Here is a 27,783-nt window from a genome sequence, read left to right on the forward strand (position 1 = left end):
ATTTTTTTACATACGACCGCTGCTAGTAATCAATTCAACTATTTGATGAAATTTCAAAAACCTAGATAAACGGGTTATTAACTTATCATTAGACTCTCTCTCTCTCTCTCTCTTTTTAAGTATAAAGATGACATAAATTCAAACTATTGTACTCTCCTAATTAGTGCAAACCGTCTTTATCAATCCTTCTCTCTCTAAATGAAGTAGCCCTGATGCAAGCACGTGATTACGATCATAAGCGTCGTTCTGCAGGCCAGTACCAGCAATTTCTCATAAGAAACTTCTGAATTCTAAACTTGAATGCTGCTGCTGATGGATACAGTAGCAGCAGTACTACGACTGAAAGCGTTGGTTTCCAGGTAATATGCATATCGATCTTCGGATATGCAAAACCATAACAGATCCGCACCTTCTAGAATGGACGTCGATATCAGAGTAGTTCGCACTCTCATTAAATTCAACGGACCCCTGCCAGTTCCTTCTGGTATCAATGAATATACGACCATGATCGATCATGAGATCTCTCGTACGTATGGTGAGCAAATTAATTAGGTCAATATAGATGTGTGTGCTTATATAAAAGAACGCGTGGAAGCCTCTGTGCTCAGTTTTTCAGAGGCAATGCCAATGTGGCAGCTGCTTGGAGCACATAGCTAGATATATATGGGATCAAGGCAGTGATGAATGTCCGATCTGTTTGGAGCTTGAAATTTTCATGAATGGTGTGGGGTATAGAGCTAGCTGGGGAGCTATATCCAGTCTTTATCAAAAAGTACGAAAGATCGATCGGCTAATTTATTGACGGAGATTTGAAAGGAATGTGTGCGACTGCAATCCACAGAAGCATTCATAGCGTTCAACAACTAAATCGAGGAGCAGATCGATCTCAGTAATTGTATATACAGCTAAAGACCAAGCTAGCTAGCTTTATTACTGTTCGATTATTGTGGAGGTGTTTGATTATTAGAGTAGCTAGTGCTAGCTAGCTGCATAAATAGGAAGGAAATTTAAGGAACTGAAACTTACATAAAGGGATGGGAGCTACTACAACAAAGATTTAATTCGATCTTCAATTATTTTGAGGAGCGTTTAATTTCTAGGGTGATGAATAATTTATACACATAAGTGAGGGATTCATGATCTTTTTTTTCTTTTTCTTTTTTTAGGGGAAAAATGAAAAATCTTTCAAATACAATTCAAGTTTTGCTTACTTACAAATTTAGGTATTGCATTCTATCAACAACACAAATTTGCCTCTATTTTTCACGAAGAAGAACTAAGGGGGTAAACAAAAAAGGAAGAAAATCATTTGTACAGCGCCATAAATCGATGACCCGCTTTGCTCTATAGTCGGTTGCAATGTACTATCAACCCTACACCTTGCTTCCCACATGCATACTAGGGAAGTTTTTTTTTTTTTTTTTTAAATAAAAAGTCTTTAATGAGGCGGCTATGTTCCGTGATAACTAGTTATACCAAAATATCTTATGTTTTGTATAAGAAAAATTATTATTATTATTATTATTATTATTATTATTTTTTAAGTTGCAACCATTATAAGAAATGATTGGGCGGCCAGACAAACTCAGTGATCCCACCGCTCTTTTACACTCTTCATGGCTACATGCTTAAACCCTAAAACCCGCTGGGCGCTAGCTTTCATAGTGGGTAGTGGGCAGTGCATGATTAAAATGTGGGGTTGTCAACTCCAACAGTGAACTTACAAAAAGGAAAACCAGCCGATTCTCTTAATTTAGCATGAAATTTGACTTGTAGCTACTCCTCCATTCCACTCGAAAATGCATCTAGCCTTATCCACAATCTTTTCCACAAATTTTTTTTCAATTAAATCTTGTCCATATATTTAGTGAATCCATACAAATCAAAACGCGTAAACACATCTCGATCTAGCTTGTTTAATCCAAGAAGTTATCTTTTTCCCCTATATTATGGTCTAGATATGAATCATTGCGCACCCCAAAAACCAAACCAGTTTCAAGTAAGAAATCGAAGAGCTGCAAACACCAGATAGTTGTGTGATCAATGATTTATGAAATGTCACACTTCATATGAGTTGTTGCCCAGCAGGTACATGAGTCCTGCCTATGACAGCTCGATCAAATGGCCCATTTCAAACCACTGATGGCAAAAGGAGTGAGTTCATATTGTTTTTCAAGGGGATAATCATACCGACGTTTCAGGAAAAGTTGGGTGGTTGAGGCCGAAGACTTGAATTCGATGGACGATGATATCACAAAACATACATGCAATATGCATGTACCTTTTTTATACGGAAAGAACTCACCAACTTCTAATAGTACTTTAGCACTAGTAGCTATGTAGTGCGGTGTGCATCTATGATAAACCTTTTCTAGAGTTATCCATTTACTTCTTTTTCCTACCATTATGATTGTAAGGACCATTCATACACTAGAAAGGTTCGCAGTGGTAATTTTCAATTAGGAAATTTAATGACTATAAAATTCATCATATAACCATATTCGTTCTTTAGTTTTCATTCTCGCATTAAGCCAAAACATAGTCAAATCAATAACCGTCTACTTTTTTTTTGTTTGAGGTAGAGCCAAAACGACTAACCTTAAACCATAACCATCTATAAAATCATAGAACACGGGGGGGGGGGGGAGGGGGGGAACATATTGCCTAAACTCCTAAATTATAATAAGCCTGAAAAAAAAGTCCCAAAATAATATAAGAAGTCTTTACTGATGTTGTGTATTCTAAGAGCAACTCCAACAACTTCCCTATAATTTCCATATAATAGGGAAGCAAAAGTCAAAATTTTAGCATTTTTTTCTTCTTCAACTCCAACAGATTCTCTATTTTACAGCAATCTCTAAAATCTTCATATTATTCCTTAAAATTTTAGAGATTGCTGTAAATATAGGGAATTTAGTTTTTTCTTTCCTTACTTTCCCTAAAATAGGGATAGTTATAGGGAATCTGTTGGAGTAAAAGAGGCTCATTTTTCCCTAAAGTAGAGAAAAATAAAAATATGGGGAAGCTGCTAGAGTTGCTCTAACATGCACAAATTGGCAAATAATGCACAACTAGCTACTTCATTTGCTTTACAATTTTGAGGACCTACCGGAAAGATAATGCTCACGCGTAGGGCTGGCAATTTGGGCCGAAGCAACTGAACCAACTTAAATTTGAGCCGGCCCGAACCGATTTGGGCTGAAGATTCGGCTTACCGACTTTTCGGCTCTGCTGAGCCGTACCGCAAGTCAGCTTTGGCTCGGCTAGGGTATGCAAATCCTCATATTGTCAGTATACCATACTGACCGTATATACATACACAACCGAATAATATACAAAATGTTTAAAACTTGGTAAGAGATAGGAGTCGAACACCTAACCTCCTGCACAAGATCTCCACCTCTTGGCCACTAGAGCACAAGCTGCTCTTACTATATTATGCACAAACTTTATATTTATTCCCTCATACACCACAGAATTAAAACAAAACAAGTTCAGCTGGATTTGCCTTCATTCATCATTTTTCTCTCTCTTTATTTTCTCATCTTCTTTCCTCCTCCTCTTCTTATTTCCAGTTCCATCATCGTCTTCTTCTTTATCAATTCCATTATCATCTTCTTCTTTTTGTTTGATTGCCACACAACTCGTAACATGCAAAGTTCCACGTCCCCCATCATCTTCTTCTTCTTAGTATATAAATCATCTGCCACAAGCTCTCAATTCAATTCAACCCCAAAACTCCCAATTTCACGATTCAATTTCTTCTTCAAATCGATCAATAATCTTAATTTTCAATCCAACCCCCAAAACCCAACTCGATTCCCTTCTTACCTGATTTGCAATATCCCTCCCAATCAGACCCAAAATGATGAGTTGATGACGTTGGAGATTGAGGTAATCTAGAGGAAGAGCTCCGTGTTTCTAATTTCAATTAGGGCTTGCAGATGGAGGAAAGTGTGATCAAGATTGTGATCGGTGTTATATTGGTGGTGGAGCCTAATTTCAAGATCAGGCAAATTCTCCGAATTTGAGCCGAAATTCGGTATACCAATCCGTCGGTAACCGTCGAACGCGGCTCGGTTTCGGTTGTAGATTTGGGAAACCGACCAACTTCGGTCGGTACCCGGTTGACAGAATTTGTCGTCGGTTTTCTACCGAATCCACCCCTCACTCACGCGGAGCCATAATACTCTAATACCAACTTTTCCACTATGTTGCCACCAAAAAATAAATCCAGTGATATTTAGTTATCATTATTTCATCATGTTCAAACAAATTTTAGTTGACATATTATATTTGTTTGCACAGTTTAGATGAACAAACAATATAATGAAATTACTAATTTTTTGTTTTTGGCATCTAATTGTTGAACTATATTGCATAGTAGTACGAAATGGTGAAAGTCCGCCGGAAAATTTTTAAATTTGGGGAAATAGGCCTTTGTGTGTGTACATATATATACTAACTTGAGAATCATCCATGCACATAGTTGTACTTGTTTTTGTGTGTTAAAACATTTGTGTTAGAGTTTGTTTTGATAATAATTTTTTTAAAAGTTAATTAGGATTAGAGGGAACTTATCAAAAAAAAAAAAAAAAGGATTAGATGATAATAGATCATCTGCAGCAGTCCGATAGAAGTGTCTAAACACTCACACGACCCCAAAAGAAGTCACCACATCCGAGAATCCACTGTGCATCTCATGCTAGTAACTTGGTTGAATTTTCTTTAAAACTAAATCCAATAGAATTAACCACAATGATCATGAGACTGACTTGATTACATGGAGGAAAAATGGTAGAAGTTATGGCAGCTCCACAATTTCTCTTCATGAGAGCAAGACTAGGAATCGGCATTATTATTCTTTGAAGGGAGGCCGGCGTACCTCCAAATAATCTGGAAATAAAAGAAGCCTGGGAGCATCCAAGCATTTTACTTTACGGAGAAAAACCCTTTTTACTAAAATAGTTAAATATTGTTTGTCCCCCACGATCAAGCCAAACAAAGAATGACCGTTGCCGTCAAATCACGGTATTTACTGCGGTCAATCACTTCTGATTTCTGACGTCTTCTGTCTATTGCTTCAGAAGTATCAGAACAGATTCCAGATCTTGATGGAGCTATTATTGCCCACCGTAAATAATCCCTTCCATATATTTCAGTTACTGAGAGATAAATTTTATGGAAGAATAACTTTTACCCAGTGATTGATGAGCAAGAATATTTACCAAATCCCAACCCAACGACTTCAAAATGAAAGATTACAGTAAATCTTATTTACAGGCTACAGCTTTTTTCTGTTAGTGTGAGTCATCGTTCCCTATTAGGAATAGACTACAAGGGAATATATTATTGTAATTACTTACCTTGTATATGTTGTGTAGTACAGGAGTACACAATAGTTGTAGTACAATTGTAACCCTTTTATATACACCACAGAATGGGTGTAATTATATACAAGAAAATTCATTCTCTTCATACTGTCTTATTTGACTTGGTATCAGAGCAAAGATCCGAAAGGACTTTGTCTCCTTATTTCTTGTTCTAGACCGATCTTCGTCTCTTCCGAGACCGATCTTCGTCAATTATTCAGCAACCAAGACCGGCAGCCTTCAATTCAGACCGCCGGCTCTTTCAATCCAGTCCGGCCTCTTCAGAATCAACTTGTGCCGTCAACCTGCGTCGTTCAACCCAGACCGGTCGGTTTCCAGATCGCCCACGATCCTCGCTCAACCACAGCAGCGTCGATCAGCCGCATCGTTCGATCCACATCAGCCGGTCCACAGCAGCGTCGCTCAGCCGCGTCGTTCGCTCAACCACAGCAGCGTCGTTCGGTCCACATCAGCGTCGCTCACTTAGGGAGGTTCCAGATCGATCGATTCCAGCCCAGATCGCCCAAACTCGGGACGATTCCAGATCGATCTCAGTTGCTGAATTTCGTAACTCAGTGAGTTAACCCACCCCAACTCGGTCAACTTGGTGAGTCGCCTCAACTCGGTCAACTCGGTGAGTCAACCCGCCTTAACTCGGTCAACACAGTCAACCGAACTCAGTCAATTCATTCAGATTAGTCAACTAGGTTCCAAAAAAAAAAAAAAAAAAAAACTGTTACTATTTGGAGACATCTATTAGTCTTATTTCCGCTGCGTACTTTGGGATTTGTATATTTTTCTATTATTATTGCAATGGGTGGTGATGACAGTGAAGGTCAGGGTTCTAAAGCCAATGAGGTTCAGAAAGTTGAGGTCTCTGTTAAGAGCTCAGAAGGTGGTTCTTTTGGAGGTACCAAACTCACTGGTACCAACTTCCGAACATGGAAGAAGATTATGTCCGTTTATCTTCGTGGGATACACAAGATGGGACATGTGACAGGAACAATCAAGGTTCCTCGTGAAGATGACATAGAGGCCTATGCTAAGTGGGAAGATGATGATGGGTTAGTAATGTCTATTTTATTTAGAGCCATGACTGATGATGTGCTACAGATGGTAGAGGAATGTGAAACTGCTGAGGCAATATGGAAGACGTTGGGAGATCTCTATACAAATGAGTCTGATTTTATACAGGTTCATGAACTGATGTGCAAAGCTGCAGGAATGCAACAGAATGGGCAACCAGTGTCAGTATTTTTTACCGAGCTGAAGAATGTATGGGCTGAAATTGATCAGAAGCGTCCTTGCAAGATCAAGAATCAGGAAGATCTTGTGTGGTACCAGAAGGAGAAGGAGCTAGAAAGGGTTCATGTCTTCCTAAGAGGGCTTGATGAGAAGCATAGCAGTGCCAAGGGAGAATTGCTCAGAATGACAGACCCTCCTAGTTTGAACACAGCTTTTACATACATCCGCAAGGATGACTCTCAGCAGGAAAGTGTCAAACATGCACAGGTTGAAGTGTCTAGCCTAGCCATTCAGGCCAAGTCACCTGCACCTTTCCTTCAGCAACAGAGTTCAGCCCCACCTCATCAGCAAGGTTTCCCGCAAGGCTTCACCAACCGTCCTCGTCCTCAATGCTCTTATTGCAACGATCTTGGGCATGTTCGGGAGACTTGTTGGAAGTTGAACCCACACCTTAAACCTAAAAAACAAGGTTATCGCCTTAAGGGGAAAGCAGCTGCGGTTCACTTGGTCCAAGAACCGGATTTCTATGGAGTGGCTGGCCAAGATCATCATACAGCAAGTGGAGCTACCCCTACAGCCTCTATAGCTGGTCGAGGTAAAATTGGTATGGCTTTACAGATTTCTAACTTTGTTGGTTCTGATACATGGATTATTGATTCTGGTGCCTCCGATCATATGACTTATGACAAATCATATTTTACTGAATTGTCTTCCCCATCAGTGTCCTATGTCACCAATGCCAATGGCGAGGCTTTTCCTGTGTTAGGGTCAGGGTCAGTGCGTATTACTCCCACTTTAGAACTTCATAATGTGTTATATGTGCCTGACTTATCTCATCACTTGATCTCTGTCCCACAATTGAACACTGAGTCTAAATGCTCTGTAACCTTTTATCCTATGTATGTGATTTTTCAGGATCTTCTCACCAGGGAGATAGTTGGTCGGGGGTATCTGAGGGGCAGGTTGTTCCATCTAGATCAGACATACGCAGGAGAGAAACCAGGAGCACAGTCCCGAGCCGCTTTGACTTCGACTTCTGATAAGCTAAGTGAGATTTGGTTGTGGCATCGCCGCTTAGGGCATCCATCTTTTAGTCTTATGAAGAAAACCATGCCTACTCTGTTTATTGGTGTGGATGAGTCAGTTTTACATTGTGAAACATGTGTGTTGGCCAAGAGTCATCGTGCTACTTATTCTCCTAGTCTTTCTAATAAAAGTGTTCTTCCTTTTGAGTTGATTCATTCTGATGTTTGGGGACCTTCTCGAGAGCCTACTGTATCGGGTATGCGATATTTTGTGTTGTTTATTGATGATTGTACTAGATTGTCATGGGTTGCTCTTCTTAAAACCAAAGATGAAGTCTTTTCCGCTTTTCAGACCTTTCGTAATCTTGTTCAGACACAATATCATAGCACCATTAAAGTCCTTCGTTCTGACAATGGGGGGGAGTATGTTAATCATGTGTTCCAAGAGTTTTTTCAAATCCATGGGATTGTTCACCAAACCACGTGCCCACAAACACCAGAACAGAATGGAGTGTCCGAACGGAAAAACCGTCATTTACTTGATATGGCTCGTGCCCTTCTTTTTAGTGCTCATATGCCTAAGTATCTTTGGGGCGATGCTATACATGCTTCCTCTCATCTTATCAATCGTCTTCCATCCAGTGTCCTTCAGGGCAAAATTCCATTTGAGGTTCTCGCCTCTCATGTCTCCTTACCATCATTTCACAATCTTCCAGCTCGTGTTTTTGGTTGTGTTGCCTTTGTTCATGTACCCAAAAATCAGAGGTCTAAGTTGGATGCCCGGGCCCTTAAGTGTGTGTTTGTTGGCTACGGCGGTCATCAGAAGGGGTACAAGTGCTATCATCCACCCACCAGAAAGTATTATGTCACTATGGATGTTACTTTCTTTGAAGACATGAGTTATTTCTCCTCTTCAGATACAGCTCTTCAGGGGGAGAATTCATATTTTGAAGAGCTATATCATGGAGAGGGGGAGGAATCAGAGGGAGAAGGAGAAGCCACACAACCAGGAGGTATTGCGGATCCAGTTGAAACTATTAGCTCGCCGCCTCCAGCAGCAGTAGCACCAGTTCCCATCACTCAAAATGAGGTTGAAGACACAAATGCCCCTCCTGCCATCGCTTCTACCCCTGACTCACAGCTTCCTGGTACTGAAGATCACCCATTTGAGGTATGTCCATCCACTGATACTAGTAGTAGTGAGTCTAATGTTGAGCAATATGTGTTACCACCTAGGACCACTCGAGGTCAATCAGCCAAAAGATATGAACCTACTCTTACTGCCAAATCAACATATCCAGTAGCCAACTATATGTCCACTAGGAGGTTGTCTAAGTCATATGAATCATTTGTGAATCAAATATCTGCTGTATCAGTACCTAACAAAGTGCAGGATGCGTTGGGGGATCCAAAGTGGAGGAAGGCTATGGATGAAGAGATGGAGGCGTTGCAGAAGAACAGTACTTGGCAACTTGTCCCTCCACCACAAGGCAAGAAGGCTGTAGGCTGTCGTTGGGTTTTTACCATGAAGCATAATGCAGATGGATCAGTGAATCGATACAAAGCACGTCTTGTAGCAAAGGGATTTACTCAGACGTATGGTATAGACTATGATGAAACTTTTGCTCCTGTTGCCAAGATGAATACTATTCGGGTTCTGCTCTCGTTTGCTGCTAGTTTAAATTGGCCACTCCGACAGTTTGATGTCAAAAATGCATTTCTTCATGGAGAGTTAGCCGAGGAAGTATATATGAGCCTCCCACCAGGGTATGTAGTTGCTTCTCCTGGTGAGTTTGTATGCAAATTGAGAAAATCTCTGTATGGTCTCAAACAGTCACCTCGTGCTTGGTTTGGAAGATTTTTACAGTTCATGCGAAAGGTTGGTTACAGGTAGAGCAACTCAGACCATACCTTGTTTCTCAAGCATCAACAGGGGAAGGTAACAGCTCTAATTATCTATGTGGATGATATGGTAATCACTGGTAATGACACTGTTGAGATGGATAGACTGCAGAGACAGCTAGCTTCTGAGTTTGAGATGAAGGATTTGGGTGAGCTTAAGTACTTCTTAGGAATTGAGGTAGCCAGGGGGAGATAAGGAATCTATCTGTGCCAGAGGAAGTATGTTCTTGACTTGCTGACAGAGACAGGTTTATTAGATTGCAGACCTATTGACACTCCTATTGAGCAGAACCATGGTTTAGCTGAGTATCCAGATCAGGTGCCTACTGATCGAGCTCGCTATCAGAGGTTAGTTGGGCGCTTGATTTATTTGGCTCATACCAGACCAGACGTTGCGTATGCAGTGAGCGTGGTGAGTCAGTTCATGCATAATCCGAGTGAGAGTCACATGGATGCTGTTATGCGAATTCTGAAGTACTTGAAGTCTGCTCCAGGTAGGGGAGTACTATTTTCTAAACACAACAACATTCTTGAGGTTTGTGGCTTCACAGATGCAGATTGGGCTGGAAATATCACAGACAGGAGGTCGACATCAGGTTACTTTACCTTTGTGGGAGGTAATTTGGTTACATGGAAGAGTAAGAAACAGAAAGTTGTGGCACGTTCTAGTGTTGAGGCCGAGTATAGAGGTATGGCTCACGGAGTATGTGAATTGTTGTGGCTGAGAAATCTGTTACGTGATCTGGGTTTCATACTCAAAAATTCCATGCAGTTGTATTGTGACAACAAGGCAGCTATTGACATATCACAGAATCCAGTACAGCATGATCGTACTAAGCATGTGGAGGTTGATCGTCACTTTATAAAGGAGAAGGTAGATGCCAAAATCATTAGCTTTCCGTTTGTTCCAACTGAAGAGCAACTTGCAGATGTACTTACCAAAGGAGTTTCCAGGAAGGCGTTTTATGACTCACTAAGCAAGTTGGGCATGGTTGATGTATATGCGCCAACTTGAGGGGGAGTGTTAGTGTGAGTCATCGTTCCCTATTAGGAATAGACTACAAGGGAATATATTATTGTAATTACTTACCTTGTATATGTTGTGTAGTACAGGAGTACACAATAGTTGTAGTACGTTGTAGTACAATTGTAACCCTTTTAAATACACCACAGAATGAGTGTAATTATATACAAGAAAATTCATTCTCTTCATACTGTCTTATTTGACTATGATTCTAACTAGGATGATTCTAGTCGGACCTCTTAATTTGCTATTTAGACCTTCCATTTTAATTTTTTCATCAAACATCATATTTTACCCCTATACTTTACACGTCCCTCCCCTCTACTTGCTCATCACCATCTTCACCTTCACACCATTCAAGTCGTTGGGTCAGCCACATGAATTGGTTCAACATACTGGGGAACCACTTCTCCTTTTTTTCATACACAAAGAGAACAAACTAAGAATGAACACAGTCAATCAACCTATCAGAGTCCTTGGAATTGCTCACCTGGCATCTTATTAGAATTCCTAATCATAGTCCAATTACATGTCGTCAATGGCTTCCTACACAATTGCAAATTCCCTTCAAAGACATTTTCGAGCCAAATTTAAAGTTTATGGGGACTAACCCATCAAACAGATTATATCAAACAATCAAAGAATCAACAAACTCAACTGTATGATAGACCAACTAAGCTGGCCCTCCTCCAAACATAGGGCTACTACCCTTGCAAAATTCTCTAGCAAAATTTCAATGGAGAAATGATTTTCAACTAAATGAGTGATAGGCTATGCAATTGAAGATCAAATCAAGAACTAACCTTGAAAGTACTTTATAATAGTGGTTCCATGTCTGTCGTTCAGATTTATAAGTTCTATTAGGATGCCATATAGAAAGAGGGAGAGGGATGAGGAGACGATCATGGTGTCTCCTTCTTCAATTTTTTGTATTTTGTTTTTTGTTTGTTTTAGAAGGGTAAAAGAGAGATTAAGTTTTCACAAAAATTATGAGAGGTTCAAATAGCAAATTAGGAGGTTTGAATTGACTCACTCTTCTAGCTAATTTTTACCAACCTGTCTCAACTTTTCGGCGGTGTACTTGACATTTTGACTGTGAGGCTTATTAATTACCACAGTTAAAGCATACATGTCAGATTCAAAATACAATCAAAGTCAGTTCATCTGCCAAATATCAATGTTCAAGCATTCAATTATTTTGATAGTAGATATGAAACAAAATGCAAAAACAAAACTATACGAGTGAACCAATTTTGGGAGATGGTTAATTTCTATTCACATTAATGTTGAGAAAGGAAAATCCGATGTAGGCGATATACTAATACCACACTTTGTGATACAAGTGATCAAATTGGGGACAATATCGTTGCATCGTTTGTCGGTAAGAGTTACGTGGCCACGCGTGTCTGATGTTTATTATGACATCAAAGCGGATTATTTGATCTCCTTATGTATTCTCATGGACTCATGACGCGTGTCTGTCTTGTCTTGCTGGAGGTATAGCCGGAGTTATTCATATGCAGCTTGTCTACCTGATCAATATATATCCACCTATTGTCTGTCTACCTCATCCACTATGCCAAAAATTGCATCAGACTACGCTTTTTAGACAACGAAAAAAAAAATTCCGTTGTGTGTTGATTGAAAATGCTTCATACAACAGATTTAGTGAGATTTTGTTGTATAAGGACGCCAGAAATCAGAAATCTGTTGGTGCATGATTATTGTACAACACTTATAAGAATTTGTCTGTTGTCTGAATGAAAAGAAATTTCCCTCCCACCTTCCTCAAATTTGGGTCGAAATTTTGACTCACGTTGTACAACAGTATAGCTGTATATGTTGTATGAGCAAAATATCATACAACACATTTTTGGTTTGCGTTGTGCAAGTTTGGAAGAAAATTAGATGTTCCCAAAATGAGAGTCTTTAGCGCCAAAATGGTTAATTTTTGGGTGAAATGCGGGTACATGATTGTAAGATCCTACAACGGAATTACCTATTTTTGTTGTGTGAATGTGCCTAGGCGGGAGAAATGAGTTTGTGATTTGCACTAGGCGGGAGATTTGCTTGTTGGATCCCTAGGATGAAGTTTCAATGTAAACTATCAGACAACAAAATTTCATTTATGTGTTGTCTGAATTGATTATACAAGTTAAAAAAAGGCGCAGAAAACGAAGTTAAAAATTTCGACACGGGGGGAACAAAATTTTCGTTTCCCACACTTCGTTAGTTTTCCCACTCGCTCTGGCAGCTCATTTTCACCTCACTCCCTTATCCCTGAAAGAACTAGCACGCGACCCCTCTCTGGCTCTTCCCCGAAACCCTAGCCCTCTCCTCCTTCCTCTCCCGCTCTCTTTTAAGTGAACGAGATAGAGGACGACCCTTTATCGATGAGATGGACATTCTGGGCGGCTCTGAAGATGGGGACGGATTGGACCTTGAGGGCCAGTTGGTCACGGTCTGTCTGGGAAGCAAAGAGATCGAGGTGGAGGAGGTATTGGTTTCTGGGGTGGTAGGTGGCATCGAGGAGGCGTAGGATCTGACCCAAGTCGCCTTTAGACCAGGAGAGGAGGTGGGCCAAGGAAGGAGGGGTCGGGTCGGAGGAGTTGTTGTCGTGGTAGACGACGCGATGGATCTGTTGGGTCGGGAGAGAAACTGGTCGGGTGGGATATGGGGGTTGGGGGACGAAGATGGGGGAGGAGGAAGAAGAGGGTGGGGAGAGTGTGGCGTAGGTAAGGGAGGCGGAGGAGGAGGCGAGGGTCAGGAAGACGAGAAGGGTGAAGAGGTAAAAGGCAAAGAGTGCGGGAGGAGTGCGGAGGAGAGGGAGGCGGTGGTGGCCGTGCTCCACGGCGCGTCAATTATGCTCCGGTTGTCAACCAATTAGGACTGGTTCGTCAGTCTCACTGTTGATGACTACCCTTTTCTCAAACAAGACGGTACTGCTTGGATTTTAGTTCATTGTTTCTGGGTTGCTGGTGATTTTTGTGTTTTTGATATGCTTTTTTGTTTGTGGCTTGTCATTTCGATCTACCTAAAGATCAGAACTTTGTGAACCATTCATTGGCTGGAAAGAGTAAGGTGCATTTGTTTTTTTTTTGTATTTGTTGTTTTCGAGTTTTGTGTTATTGTTGTTTTGAATGTTGTGGTGGATGCTGAAGCATGTGAGGAGCCTGCTGAAGCATGTGAGGACCCTTCTCAGCCCCTCTCTTCGACCGTTGAGGCGGCGACGGCCATCGCTCTCATCGACTGTAACTCGGTAAGAAGTTGTCTGGGTTTGACTTTCTAGGTTTTCAATCGATCTCTCTCATGAACATCTCCATGAATTTCTGGGTTTTCAGACAGCCTCGAACTCTGGGTTGCTCTCTTCCTCAAGCAGCAAAGCTGAAAAGTTTCCACATATTCGATTTCTGATTCTTCAAAGTCTGTGTCTTGGGTATGTTCTCAATCTCTTTTTAATTGGTTTCTGTTTTGGACTCCTACTTTTTACTCGTAGATTCATATTTTCAGTTGTGATTTGCTTTGTTGGGTGAGGTAAGGTGTGAAATTGGATATTGATTAGACCTATAGTAGGGGAAGAGATAGGTCAGAGTTTTGTTAGCTGGTGAGTTTTCTTTGGATGGTATTGTAGTTACTGTTAGCTGGTTGGATGGTATTGTACTTACTGTTAGCTGGTGAGTTTTGTTTCTGTCAATAGTTCTGCAAATTTCAGTTTTTTGTTGTTGTTGTGTACGTGTGTATCATCTTTATATCTCTACTATTGGTTCTGAGATGCTCAAATGGTGAATTACTGTCAACGGTAAAACATGTATTTTCAATTGTTGTGTACGTGTGGAATCCTTCTCTCCAATAGAAGCTCGGTAAAACATGTATTTTCAATTGCTATTGGGAAAATTATCAATCATGGCCTGTTTATGGTGGCTTCAGGAAATAAATTCCTACTACTGACTTAATGGATAGAAAATCTGGATTCCTCTCATTGTATTGCTATTCTAATGTGCATTGTAGCTATTTAATTTCTTTGGGATACCCAGACATTCATGCGTGTAGTAAGTAATTCCACTTGAATGCTGCAGGTGTCATATAGCCTCACAATCACAGAGTTCGTTGGGGAAGTTCATCGAGTCCTTAGCATTTTCTTCCAGATTATGGTATTGGTTTCTTAGTTAACTTAATTGAGCTTTGGATTTGATTTATCTGGTTTATCTATAATCATTAAAAGATGAATTTCCCGGTTAGTTTATTTAGCTGGACTGTTGAATTTCAGGGTATTGCTGGTTGCCTCGTATTTCTGGAAAAAGTTTGCTGGTTGCTGCCACTAGTTGATTGAATTACGAGTTGTGGTAAGGTCCGTTCTTTGTAAACTCTAGACTTTTGTTGTCTAGTGTTTTCTTACTGGTGATTCTAGAAAACTGTAGTTAGTAGTTATTTTTTTCATATGGGGTTGCATCAACTCAATCATTTAATATATTTTGTATGTCTCCTTTAGGAGTTGTTTCCACTGCAAATAACGGTGGGTTTACAAGCATCAGAACAAAGGTAAACAGGGATGCTTTCTCTTGATTGTTAGAACTTTTTACCCAGTCATGAATGTTTTTGACATCTGAAGTTACTAAGTCCTTGTCAAGTGTAATATTAAGTTTGGCAGTCAAGATACAAGATATTCTAAATTTCTTGCTTTCCTTAATTTACTTGTGGCTTGTTTTTAGAATCTATCAACACCTGAGGATCTCTCTGCATATGATGGTTTAGAGCTGCGCCTTAAAGGTGATGGTCGTCGTTATAAACTAATTGTTCGGACAAGTGGTGATTGGGATACTGTTGGTTACACAGCAGGCTTTGACACTGTAAAAGACCAGTGGCAGACAGTGAGTATCACAATGGTCCTCTCAATTTTTGGGTTTTTAAGACTTCTCTTTTAATCATTGTAACAAAATGTTCTCTTTGCAAACAATTCCAAGTTGATGCCGCAGAACAAATTGGCTTTCAAAACCTGATATGTATGTTCTAATGAAATTGCATTATGAAAAGTGGGTTGATATATGAGTCCAGATTTGTTTGTCAAAATCTGTTTTAGGACATTTTTTCATGAATTGAATCATGTTTGAAAACTCAATTTCTCCAACACTTCAACCTGCATTAAAGTTAGAAATTGTTTCAGATTACAAGATTATCAAAATCAAATATTGCAAATGTAATAAAATCTCAAACTCTTTATCATTTTTTTCAGGTACGGCTTCCATTTTCTTCTTTGAGGCCTATTTTTCGTGCAAAAACTGTATCAGATGCGCCACCATTTGACCCGAGCAATATTGTGTCACTGCAGGCAATTTTCTACTGCCACTTTTTCTCACTCATTCTTTCACTTTAAGATTTTATTCCATGTTTATCAATGAGAAATTCAAAAAAAAATTTGCAGCTTATGTTCAGCAAGTTTGAATATGATGGAAAACTCAATCCTACTTTTGTGGAAGGGGAATTTAAGCTCCCAGTTTCAAGCATAAGGGCATATCTGAAAGATCCTATAACTCCCAGGTTTGACACTCTTTTTCTTAGTGTTGAACTACTTTCTTATGGCTGAACATAATCAGCTTGGTTCTGCTTCTTTCTTTACATCATTTCCTTTGTTCACATGTAGGTTTGTACACGTAGGCTCTGCAGGAGTTACTCGGCCTGAGAGACCTGGACTTGATCTAAGTAAACAACCTCCTGCTGTGCGGTTGAACAAGGAATTGGATTTTATCCTGACTTTCAAATTGAAGGTTTATCCTAAACTAATGCGAACTATTTGTTTACTGCATCTTAGTACTCTACTGCTGTTTACATGTCACAAACTGACTCTTGCAATTAAATAAAAAGAAAAGTTTCAGATTTTGTTTCTCTCCATTTTCTTACATCTGTCAGTAACAGGGGGAGGATTTAATTCGGGAAAGTGGAATTCCATATACAATTGTGAGGCCTTGTGCATTAACTGAGGAGCCTGCTGGAGCAGATCTCATTTTTGACCAAGGAGACAATATAACGGTAAATGGAGGACTTATGTTCCTGATTGCTTGTATACTTGGTGAACATTCATAGCAACTTGATTTTTCATGTTGAAAATATCCAATGGAACTGTGCTTCAAAAGACTGGAATTTCTCTGGTTCGTGGACAGAAAATAATTGTTAATGCTCTGTTGGTAATGAAATGGCATATATGTGTTATATATATGCACTAATGCACGTAAGATATCAAGGGAATAACAATTCAATGGTTCACTGAATTGATGAACGACATTTTTCAGTTTATTTATCCATGGAAGTGTTTTAAAAGACTCTGGAATGCTCTCTTAGCCAGAATATAATTGTTAATACTCTGCTTTCCTTAATGTTATGATAATATGTGTTATATTATATGCAGGGTAAGATATCAAGAGAAGAGGTTGCTCAAATTTGTGTTGCTGCATTAGAAAGCCCATACGCTACTGGCAAGACATTTGAGGTTACACTCTTGACTTGTATCCCGTACTTTGTCTGTTAATTTGCTTTTGGAGTTCGATCAATCACCAGTTTCTTTCTTTTTAGTCGCAAACTTCTAGAGTCTGGACAATGTCATGTGTGTATAACTACTCCTTTTGCAGGTTAAAAGTGTTATGCCATTTAGCGAGCCATTTACAGTAGACCCTGAAAATCCACCCCCTGAGAAGGACTGCGATGTTTACTTTAAAACTTTGAAGGATGGAATTACAGGAAAAGAAGTCTTAGAACAAAATCCTGTACCAGTATAATGCTTATGCAATATGCATAGAGCTATGTTCAACATTAACCTGTAAGTATTATGGAGCTAAATATGACTAAACATGTTTATTCTATAAGATAGTAGTTCTGTCAGCAATGAGAAGAAAATCTAACAGATATTTAATATTTTTCTCATGTGTACTGTCAAATAAAGCCTTAAATTAGTTTTAGGATTTAGATACTTATCAATCAAAGTACAGACATATAATTTCCTTGTAATACCAGCAAGTTAGTTCTTGAGTTTATTTTAACTGCTCTCCCTACCCTTATCTCTGATTGCAGGTGTATATATACCCCTACAGGAGTAAAAGGAAGAGGTTTCTAGAGGAACATATAACCGAAGAAGTTTAATTATGTTCCAAGTAGTTTAATTTAAATAGCTTCAATGATTATGACTTATGTTGTGGTATACATGTCTAGTGGGCGGCAAAGAGTCGGAACTCATATACCCAAGAGCAACTTGATGAGGTGCGCATTGAAGTGGCTGACTACTTGCAGAGTTTGCTATAGCTAGATCTTGACAAGCAATATGATTTTGAGTAAGGCTAGATTTTGCTGACCATTTTGTAGTAGATATATGTAGTGATATCAGGATGAATTGTGAACAAATTATGCTGCATGTAGTTATTGCAGTAGCGGTATATTCTACACTAGCCTTAATTACGGGCGCGCTTGATGCTGGTACATTTTTGCTAAGGAAAACATCTTTTTTGTGCTTCTCTGCTAGTACATTGTCATGCACCATGTGTTGCATGTTTTGGAACAATAGATATATATATGTATCAGCTTTTTGATGTCCCAAGTAGATGGGCATGCACTAGAATGCTTCTCTTGTTTAAAATGTTGGGTTCAATGATTAGTGGTTTGCAATGTTTATATTTGATGGTTTGCAATGTTTATATTTGGTATGTAAATGGATCAAATGCACAATTTAATTCAGGAATGGGATATGTTCAAAATAATCAGACAACAAAATAGACAAAATGATAATTACCCGTTGTTTGAATGACCAAAAATAGGGACAAATCACACTGCAATCATTCATATCATACATCGGTTTTTAACAAATCACTGTCTTCTAATCTATACTCACACAACAGAAGCAATTAAACTCTGTTGTCCGAGAGTTAATCAGACAACAGTTATAGTCCAAGAACTGAAGTTTGAATATCAATCAGACAACACACAAAATAAAAGTCTGTTGTCTGAGAAGCTCAACATACAACATCTTCAAAACTAGCACTGTTGTCTGAAGGCAGCGCCGCAACTGCAGCGCAGCTGCACCTGGCATCTGCCGAGCCACCTGCCGAGCCATCTGCCGAGTATCACACAACACGTTTAACACATACCTGTTGTCTGTATGTTTCTCAGACAACTGTGTTCCACCGTTGTCTGATTTTTCATCAGACAACGGTCACCTCTACAACGGTGGCACTCCAAATCAGACAACAGTTTCTGTCTGTCGTCTGATACCACTTTTGGCATAGTGATCTATCATGTTCCTAATGAGGGAATTTATTACCTGTGCACCCATATGACAAAGTTACATGTGAGGAGACGTATAGAAGAAAAAAAAATTATAATATAATGATTTAATACTAATTGTATCAAGATATTTTGAGTTAAAACCCCACCTAATGACAAAACTAATCACCTTGCGAACAATAGCGGTGCAACGTCTATTACTAGTAGGTCACGCGCGAGCCATGCTTGTTCATTTAACTTTACCTAAGTTCAAATCAAGAGATAGAAATGAACCCAACCAATTAGGTTGTGAATCAAAATGGTAATCAAGCTCCCTAAGACTTGGTTTTTGACGCAATCATTCAGTTTCACTTAATTGTTAATCCATATTTTCTAGGCTATTCATGTGTTAATTCACGTTTTCTTTTTTTCCCCAAATAGTCATATATGGAATTGCCTGTAACAGTTATATTGACTTTAGCAGAATCAAGTTTAACAAAAACATGTTCTTTCTCATACTTTTGTTATGCATATATTCACTTTACTGACTAGATTATATATGCTTGATATATTAAGGTGTTGGAAGAAATTAAAATAGATATTCAAGAATGTCCAACACGATTTTTATGACAATAATCGCAGAATAATGTTGTTATCTAGTAAGTCTATGGCTTGGTTAACTCAAATGCAAGGCAGATTATTAAAACACAAGTCAAATCAATGTAGCGAAATTAACACTAGGACAGTAAGTAAGCATTTTGTTTTAAATGAATGGAAAACATTTAGAGTTTTTGAATCTCAATAGAAGTATTAATGTAGTTAACTTCTTGTATGCCAAATGACTACATTATACATGTTGGAAAGAAAATAAGTAGATATACCAAGTAGAGATATGTCACAATTACATTTGATATTCTCATATACTGTGTTAGTTATGAATTGAAATTTTCCTAAGAAGATTTGAATTGAAAACCTTAATCAAAGAATTACCGAGATTGCATTTCAAACTAACAACATACCATTGCATCAAAATTTATTCTTCAAGAGTGTGGGACAAACCAAACAAAGAAGTGAATGAATTTTTTTTTTGTATCATTTAGTCAAAGATTTGAGTATGGTAATCTGACACCTTGATAGGCCAAATGATCTATTGAAAGATACCACTCTATAGTGTGGCTAGACAATTCTAGCTACATCAATTTTTGCACTTCAAATCAGATACCACACCCTATCTTGTATTTCAATCCTATTGCATAATGTCCAAAATAGTGTCATTAGGTAATATTTTTCCCTAGGGAAAAAGCAGTAGTGTTAAACTAAAACCAAATGGGGGAGAAAATATTCAAAAAAGAAAGAACTATATACATATGATTTGTTCAATCAGCAGCAACATCATGAGCTACCCACTTCATGTGATTGAAAAATCAAAACCTCATGACGAAGCAACTATGCAAAACGCAAATACAGATAATGTGGAAGTGAACCTAAATTAGCGAAATGGTTAACTTCTAATTACATAACACATAACTATAATCAGCCTGATTAATTACGCTATGAATCAAAATGGTAACCAGGCTCCCAAATGAGATGCGGGAAGAGTTCCAAGAACTGAAAGAATGAGGCATGTCAAGAGATCGAGTCATTTTGATGAAGAACAAGAGGATGCATATGTTCAAATTCACGTAATTCTTATTTGTATATTGTTCGATCAAGTTCATGTATATTAGGTAAGGAATTCACGTATATACAAATATACTATGGGCTTTCATGTATTATTTCAACACAAGAGTCACATATGGCTCACCTTTAATAGCTATAATGGTAGAAACTTTGATTAGTATCATGACTTTCATCAATATATCTTCCTTCTCATATTTATTTTTTGCATTATAGTTCAGTTTAATGGGTACTTTATATTTAGTTGTAGATTGATATATTGGAAGATACTAACATAAATATTTGAGACTTTGAGAAGGTTCAACACAATTAGACGACAGAATTATTCATTATTATTTGGTTGTTAAGTATAAGTTATATAGCTAACTCAAACTAAAGAGATCATATCAAAAACACAAAATACAAAAAACTTTTTGATCGTATACAACCCATGAAAAATTATACGTGTTTAGCAACTATACTAATAGAAAATTAGTTAAGGATACAGCAATATTAAATTGTGTTTCACAGACAATTTATTCGTAAAGAGCAAACATGCACAGCTCTATCATTGCAATTGTTGATATGAATTTAGGTAATAATCGAAAACAATTCCAAAACTGTGATACAAACCGAAACAAAAAGTGATCAAATTTCTCATATCATATAGTCACATAGTATATAAATCTGTCAGCTTTAAAGCACCATGAGACTGATTTTACACGCTAGAGATTTCTAGCTGCATCAATCTTTGCAGAATAAATCAGATACCTCACCCTATCTTGTAACTTATAATTCAACCCTCTTGGAAAGATCCAAAAAGTGTCAGTAGGTAGTTTTCTTTTTCTTTAGGATTCTAGCTAGTACCATCTTCTTTTTCCTTGGCAAGCTAGCTGGTACTATCTGCATTAAACTAGATGGGGGAGAAAATATCCAAACTCTTGGGGTCATGATTTCTTTAATCAGCAACAACATCATGGGCTACCCACTTCATATGATTGAAAAATCAAAGCAACATGATGAATCCAAGGAATCTTCTAGATTTAGATGATGGGAAAAAAAAATATTAGGTTTGGTGTTAATGGCGTTAACAATTAACACCAAATGCTAATTAGTCATGATTATGGTTTGCACTAACTCACTAATTAACCTAAGAATAATCAAAAGGGAGTTATGAATCAAAATACAATTAGGGCCAAAGACCCAACAAACACCCACATGATGATCACAAGGCAAATAATTTTGCCACCCAAAAAGGTCAACAGTATTGCATAGCAAAGTCAAAAGGCTCATCATTAATCAAGTTCACTTAACTTGTACAATGTACCAAATGCTAGACTTGAAAATGTTAACACTCTACTATTAAATTTTCTTGAATTATTGCTTCCACTAATGGAAGATCATAGTTAAGTATGTACCAAATCTACAAATATATTCCTGCGGCCTGCCAGAAGAATTAAAGTGAAGTATTTGATTCATAAAAAAGTCAATGTATGTAATGGATCGGATTTGAGTTGTTGAATTTGATTGCATCACCTGAAGAAGAGGATAATGAATATTGACAATTTAGTAGGCATTAACCCAGCAAAATACTTTTGGGATGGAGTGGATGATGCAAAATATATTGCATTTGCATCTTTGGATTTGCAATTTAGTTTAGTTTATCTATCTCTATCAAAAGTTAAAGCAAAGAATATGTCAAAAACAAGAGGACTTTGACACATTTTGCTATGGATTGAGAAGAATAGTTATGTCTACCACCATCACGTTTGAACGTAGTCACACATCTCGCACAAGGGAATCGGTGAAGTCCAGAGCATATCGTGCTCAATTTAGTATGTGATGTAGGAAACATATTGAGTTTGTGAGTTCAACGAGTTTTGTGTACATTGACTATCGAGTTAAATATGCTAACACAATAGTTTCGAGGTTAACTACCAGACCTTGAAACTAGTTTTGTGTACATTGACTATCGAGTTAAATATGCTAACACAATATTTTCGATATTAACTACCAGACCTTGAAACTAGAGGCTGCACTTTGGGCAGATAAATTCTAAATGCATCATGGAAGATATTCTTTGTTCTAGACTTCTACTTGTTTAACTAGGAAATAGGAATCAGTTGAATATCGTTGCCAAGCCCCATTCTCTCCTACCATTTTATATGTAGGTTACAACGAAGACCATAGTTTGGCCACATGGGGCGGTAGTCAAAGCCAAGCAAATAGAACAGAATCTCGCTGATCAACATGTGCCGACTGCCGCCGACTATGGAGACCCATTTGCAAGGCCGGAATATAATCCTAAAATGTATCTAGAAAGTTGGGGCATACTGAATCTAAAATATATTCCATTCCCATATAGAACATTGTGCGAGGCTTTCTTCATGGCCAGGCCAGATACGACCGAAACCGTGTATAATATTATTAGTCCAGGCCCACAGTCCGCGGTCCAAACCCAACCCAATCTATCAGGCAAAGAAAAGAAATGATAAATGCAGAATGTTATATAAGGGCAATCAACGACAGTGATAAAACATAATCATCAGATTCAACAGCTTCAATAACTAGTAGGCTATATGGACTTCACAAACATTAATAATTTTAACCAGTCTTAATAGGTTTCATAACAAACAAGACTCAAAACAGACTGATGACAATGAAAACATCAAAGACAAGATGATACTGCCATCCAGCCCCCGACATCCATCCTGTCAGTGTTCTTCCTCCAAGTTACAACTTTTGTGGCTGGCTCACTCTTTCCCCAAAACTCTGATCTTCACTTTGAATAAGGCAACTCGAAACAGTCATTTTTGGGGACTTGGCTAGGTCCGGTTCTTGGATTTCTCCATGGACCTAGGAGCTAATGGGATAAAAAAGAAGACAGGCATTAGGAAGATGAAAGTAAATTTCATCATTGAAATCGGAAGGTGAAAACTACCATGTTTATGCATACAACAGATTACTAACCATAATTGACACATTATGTAAAAATATAAGCTAGCACAATTGATACTCTACATAAATATAAATTGACAGGCAAGTAAGTTCTTAAGAAAATACAAGGCTAAATGTAGTTGGCAGTTTAAGCATTAAGCTGAAAGACAACTTCAATTGTCAATATATTCTAGTGTTAGCACATATTAACATACACCACATCTTTTGTGGCGTAAAATCCAACCTCACATTAATTCTAGTACATAAAAAATTAGGAAATACAACTTTACTTGTTGTGGACTGTTTTGGCTAGAAATCTGGGGTGTCTAACAGAGATTTTCCTTAAACCAAATTATCATTTTTGGCTATTAAGTATTCAAAGCAATTAAGATGGATCCCCTCCCTATTGGATTTCAATCTTGAAGTGGCACACTGCCATCACAGTTGATTAAGTAAAATCCACATTAAGAAAACTGTATAACATACTAAAGACATGATCATAGACTGGCCCTTAAACAAGCCAGTAACATTAAAAGGAATTTGGTCAGAACTATACATGTATCTTATTACCTGTCTATACCATCAACATGAACACTTAAATTCTCATGAATGAAATTTGATAGTTTCACCACAAGTCATATAATCATTATAAGTCCAAAGCACAAATAATAGTTGGAGTAATCATTAAACTAGAAGCACAAACCTAAGCCAATGGCATCAGAGCCCTTCATTATCTTCAACCTCTTGCATGAATCAATAAACATCCTGTAAATAAAGCCAAACTGGAGTTAAGATTGGAGATGCATTTCATAAATCACGAAAGAAAAATCAATATGAGATGATTACCACAGCCTATGGGGATTAGAAGATACATGATAGTAAAAGCAAAAAAGCTTTACAATTTGTTCATCTTTTTCCCCCTTCTATCGACTACTCATCATTTCCTGTTAATAATTACTATTGCAAATTGGGATCTTCCTGATCTTAGATATTCCCTGGTAAGGCTTTATTTAGTTCATATTTCATCAAAAAAGAAAACTACTTAAAAGTGTTTCTTTCCTACAATTGCATTCTCAAACGTTTATGTGTAAGTCTATCAACTGAAAATTGTGTTTACTTTCAGACTTCAGTGCCTAGTTAAGACTGGAAATTTGAAGCAGGGTTTGTGCAAGCTCAAATGAATCCAGTTCTTGAAATGATTCAAAATGCACAATATATAAACTGAGAATAAGTAATGAATTTACAATTACCTGAACAATGCTTCAATATATCATAACATCCTGTTTCTCTAGATATTATCACATGCATCTACAACAATCAAGTACAATATAGTTCCAATGATAAAACTATATCCCATCTCATATCTCTGAATTTTAGTACCCTCCTTGAACTGAGAACCATATATGTAAACTGCACCCAGCACATATTTTTACAGCTCTTTATCAGATGAAGGTGCTATGATATAATATATAACATACCCAACTTTGAATACAAATCTAAACTTTTTGCAAATAATGCAACGATGCTTCTACACTAAAATCAGGTTAACAAAATGTGTGAGGGAAAGAAATATGGAAAGACAAAACATTTGAATCAGAACTTACTCCCATGGGACATCTCCGACAAGCATCCAATCACCATCCTTGTCCTCATATGTAAGCACATATTCTGATCCATGAAGAAGGTCTCTCAGCTTACTCTCACTCAATCTTTCCCTCCCTGGAGCTCCATGGGATCCATATTGCCCTGAAATCACAATAAAATGGCAGAAATTGGCTCCATGGCAAAAATATGATGTTTTTCTATATTGGAATTTTAGACATCTCAGATGCAAACATCCAGCAATTTAAGCAAAGATGAAATAAAGGCAGAATATAAATTCGAGCAATTTTTACCGATGGTAAAACAGCTGAACATCTTTTCCAGAGCAGAAGACAACTCTTGATATGTTGAGTAGGTTCTCAGATCTACCTTCCTCAGGTAGGGAGCACCATCCATGCTGACCTTGACAAAAAGAGCACCTCGACCAGGTTTTCCATCAACTTCATCATTGTTCTTTGAAGCGGTGGTTAAATTCTTCCTAAAAGATCTTATTGGAGGCCACCCTACAACTTGTGCCCTGTCAAGAATAAAAAGCAGACAGAACAAGTTATAAATGAACCGCAAAGTGCAATGAAGGTTCACAGTCCGCCATGAGAAATTTTAACTTACTTAGCAGCGGGGGCACTGTTGTTGTTAGAAGCAGCCGCATGGTTCTGGCCAGCTCCATTTGTAGCATTGGACTGATCTTTTGAAGATTTGGTCATAATATCTTTCATCTTGGTTGGCTGAGTCCCAGAAGTCCTGGATGAGAGCATCACATTGATTGAACTCACAGGAAACTTACCTTGTCCGACAGACTCTGGTGATTCAGAATCAGAACCAGCTGCAGGAAACATCCAATTTCCTTCATTATATACAGAACTTTTCACCTCTGAGAATCCGTCCATGGTATCAGAAAAGCCTCTTTTGTTGCCTGAAACAACATTTTTCTGGGATGAGGAACATATTCCATCTTTTGAAGGAAGCAAAGGAAACAGTGGCTTCTCATCAAGCAAGCAAAGCTCTGATTGTCGTTCTGGTGATTGGGATCCAGGAAGACCAAGCCTCAACTCTGTAGCCTTAAAATTGAACTTGCTCTTATTCTCCTCTGACAAGCTTGAGACAGTGGAGCTGTCAACTGAAGAACAATCTGACAACCCAAGGTAGTTACGCTCTTTCAGTCCTGAGCTGTTCTGAGGGATCATGTCCATAGAGGGAGAACAAGCTACCATCGATCCATTGCTCTTCCCTTCCCCCTCACCACCCAGCAGTGGTGGAGACATCAGACTACAAAATTATCAACTGCAGAGCTCAATGAAAAGAAAGATTAGCAAATTAGCAGATGATGAAAATTAATATTCAAACCAAAACATGTTAACAGCACAAAATGGGGAAGCTACATGAAAATTAAATCCACAGAGCAATATAACTAGACTTTAAGGAATTCTGATAGATTGGACATCATGTATTTTTCTCATCAAGATTGGCCCACCAAAATAATTGAGGGCATGAATAAAGGTTTTTTGAGCAGACAAAGTTTCTGCTAAAACAAACAGAAACTTGCAGAAAAACAATTCAATTTTTAACACATAAAAAAGCTCTAGCCACTAGATCTATGAAGAAAAAAAGTTGGGCCAGTGGGAACTGGTACTGCAGGTATAATGAATAATACAGACAACATATAATTGTAAGGAATCTGACCACAAACCACCATAGTCCAATTATCACGTTCACAATGTTTTCAAGAATCAAGACCGAAACCAATAGAGTATTGCCGTTTAGAGCCCCTAAAGAATCATACGAAACGTACTGTAAACTATGTCATCAACAAGTCTAAGACAGTCCTAAACCTAAAGAGAACCAATAGGAAATATAAGCAAAACTTGTACCAAAAATGGAATAGTGAAATCACCACCAATGAAAAGTTGTAACAAACCCAACAAAAATAACTAAATAGTCCCAAGAACGTCACCCTCTGAACCTTGAATGAAAAATTAGGCCTGAAAACTACCTATAATGAACTCCCACCCCAAAGCCAAGAAACCTCGGACAAAATGCACAAAACAAATTAACAAGAACCAAAAAAAAAAAAAAAAAAAAAAAAAAAACAGCGTCTTTCTAATTTCCTTACAACCCCAATGAAAAAACTCAATAAGGTCAACTTGGGTCTTAGCAATATTTGTTGGCGTGAACAAAGCTTCACCCTTTTCTTCAAAACCTTCAATTTTATTTACCCTTTCTCTGATTTCCCCAAGTTTAATTAGTTAGAAAACAAAATACGACAACCTTTCTCAGCATACCGTAACTCAAAAGATCCGCTAAAAATCTCAAAAAGCAGAAAATGCTTGACACATTGACTTCAAAGTTCAAACCAAGAACCCAAAACGCAAAACTAGAGCAAAAACAGTTGAACAAAACCAAACCCAGAAAGGGGTATAGCTACAGAGAAATCACAGAAGACTAATTCCCAGAACAAAAACCCAAAACTTACACAGCATTAAGATCCCAGAATTCTCACAAAGCTGAGAACTTGACACACTTAAAACTAATCCAGAATGTAAAAAAAAAAAAAAAAACGAAAGCTTTTCGAGAAGAAAAAGAAGAGGGAATATTCCCAAACACGTACCTGAAGAACCCGTTTGGATCAGACAAAGAGGAACAAGACCCAGAAACGCCTTTCGGAATTCGTCAAAGAAAATTTTTAGCAAAACAAAAGTGAATGAGAGCAGAGCAAAGCTGAGAAGAGAGAGAGAGAGAGGCTCAAGGCTCTTCCATTAAGCAGAAAGCAACAAAAGCTTTT

General features: G+C 38.1%; 2 protein-coding genes and 1 long non-coding RNA gene across 5 annotated transcripts; 2 read left to right on the plus strand and 1 right to left on the minus strand.

Moving 5' to 3' along the window:
• Window positions 1-13,750: 13,750 nt before the first annotated feature.
• Window positions 13,751-14,860, plus strand: LOC112186262. The gene is made up of 4 exons (XR_002930718.2): window positions 13,751-13,827; window positions 13,910-14,004; window positions 14,645-14,719; window positions 14,836-14,860. It is a non-coding gene; the product is annotated as an uncharacterized LOC112186262 (long non-coding RNA).
• Window positions 14,861-14,956: 96 nt separating this feature from the next.
• On the plus strand, window positions 14,957-17,994 carry LOC112189116 (protein HIGH CHLOROPHYLL FLUORESCENCE PHENOTYPE 173, chloroplastic). The gene is made up of 9 exons (XM_024328387.2): window positions 14,957-15,107; window positions 15,278-15,436; window positions 15,799-15,894; window positions 15,988-16,103; window positions 16,207-16,330; window positions 16,479-16,592; window positions 16,969-17,049; window positions 17,189-17,376; window positions 17,628-17,994. The coding sequence occupies exons 1-8, from the start codon at window positions 15,045-15,047 to the stop codon at window positions 17,333-17,335; spliced, it is 900 nt and encodes a 299-aa protein (XP_024184155.1). The 5' UTR covers window positions 14,957-15,044; the 3' UTR covers window positions 17,336-17,376; window positions 17,628-17,994.
• Window positions 17,995-22,953: 4,959 nt separating this feature from the next.
• Window positions 22,954-27,783, minus strand: LOC112187564 (auxin-responsive protein IAA9). 3 transcript variants are annotated; one of them, XM_024326414.2, is made up of 6 exons: window positions 27,610-27,783; window positions 25,614-26,285; window positions 25,298-25,521; window positions 25,007-25,148; window positions 24,106-24,167; window positions 22,954-23,328 (listed from the first exon to the last, which is right to left on the minus strand). In XM_024326414.2, exons 2-6 carry the CDS (start codon window positions 26,264-26,266, stop codon window positions 23,291-23,293), a joined length of 1,119 nt encoding a protein of 372 aa, XP_024182182.1. In that variant the 5' UTR covers window positions 26,267-26,285; window positions 27,610-27,783; the 3' UTR covers window positions 22,954-23,290. The 3 variants fall into 3 exon arrangements, with proteins under 3 accessions (XP_024182182.1, XP_024182183.1, XP_040370578.1); XM_024326415.2 differs by lacking the exon at window positions 27,610-27,783 and adding an exon at window positions 26,685-26,838; XM_040514644.1 differs by lacking the exon at window positions 27,610-27,783 and adding an exon at window positions 26,692-26,815.

The sequence above is a fragment of the Rosa chinensis genome, chromosome 2 (genome assembly GCF_002994745.2).
Source record: "Rosa chinensis cultivar Old Blush chromosome 2, RchiOBHm-V2, whole genome shotgun sequence".
NCBI lineage: Eukaryota > Viridiplantae > Streptophyta > Magnoliopsida > Rosales > Rosaceae > Rosa > Rosa chinensis.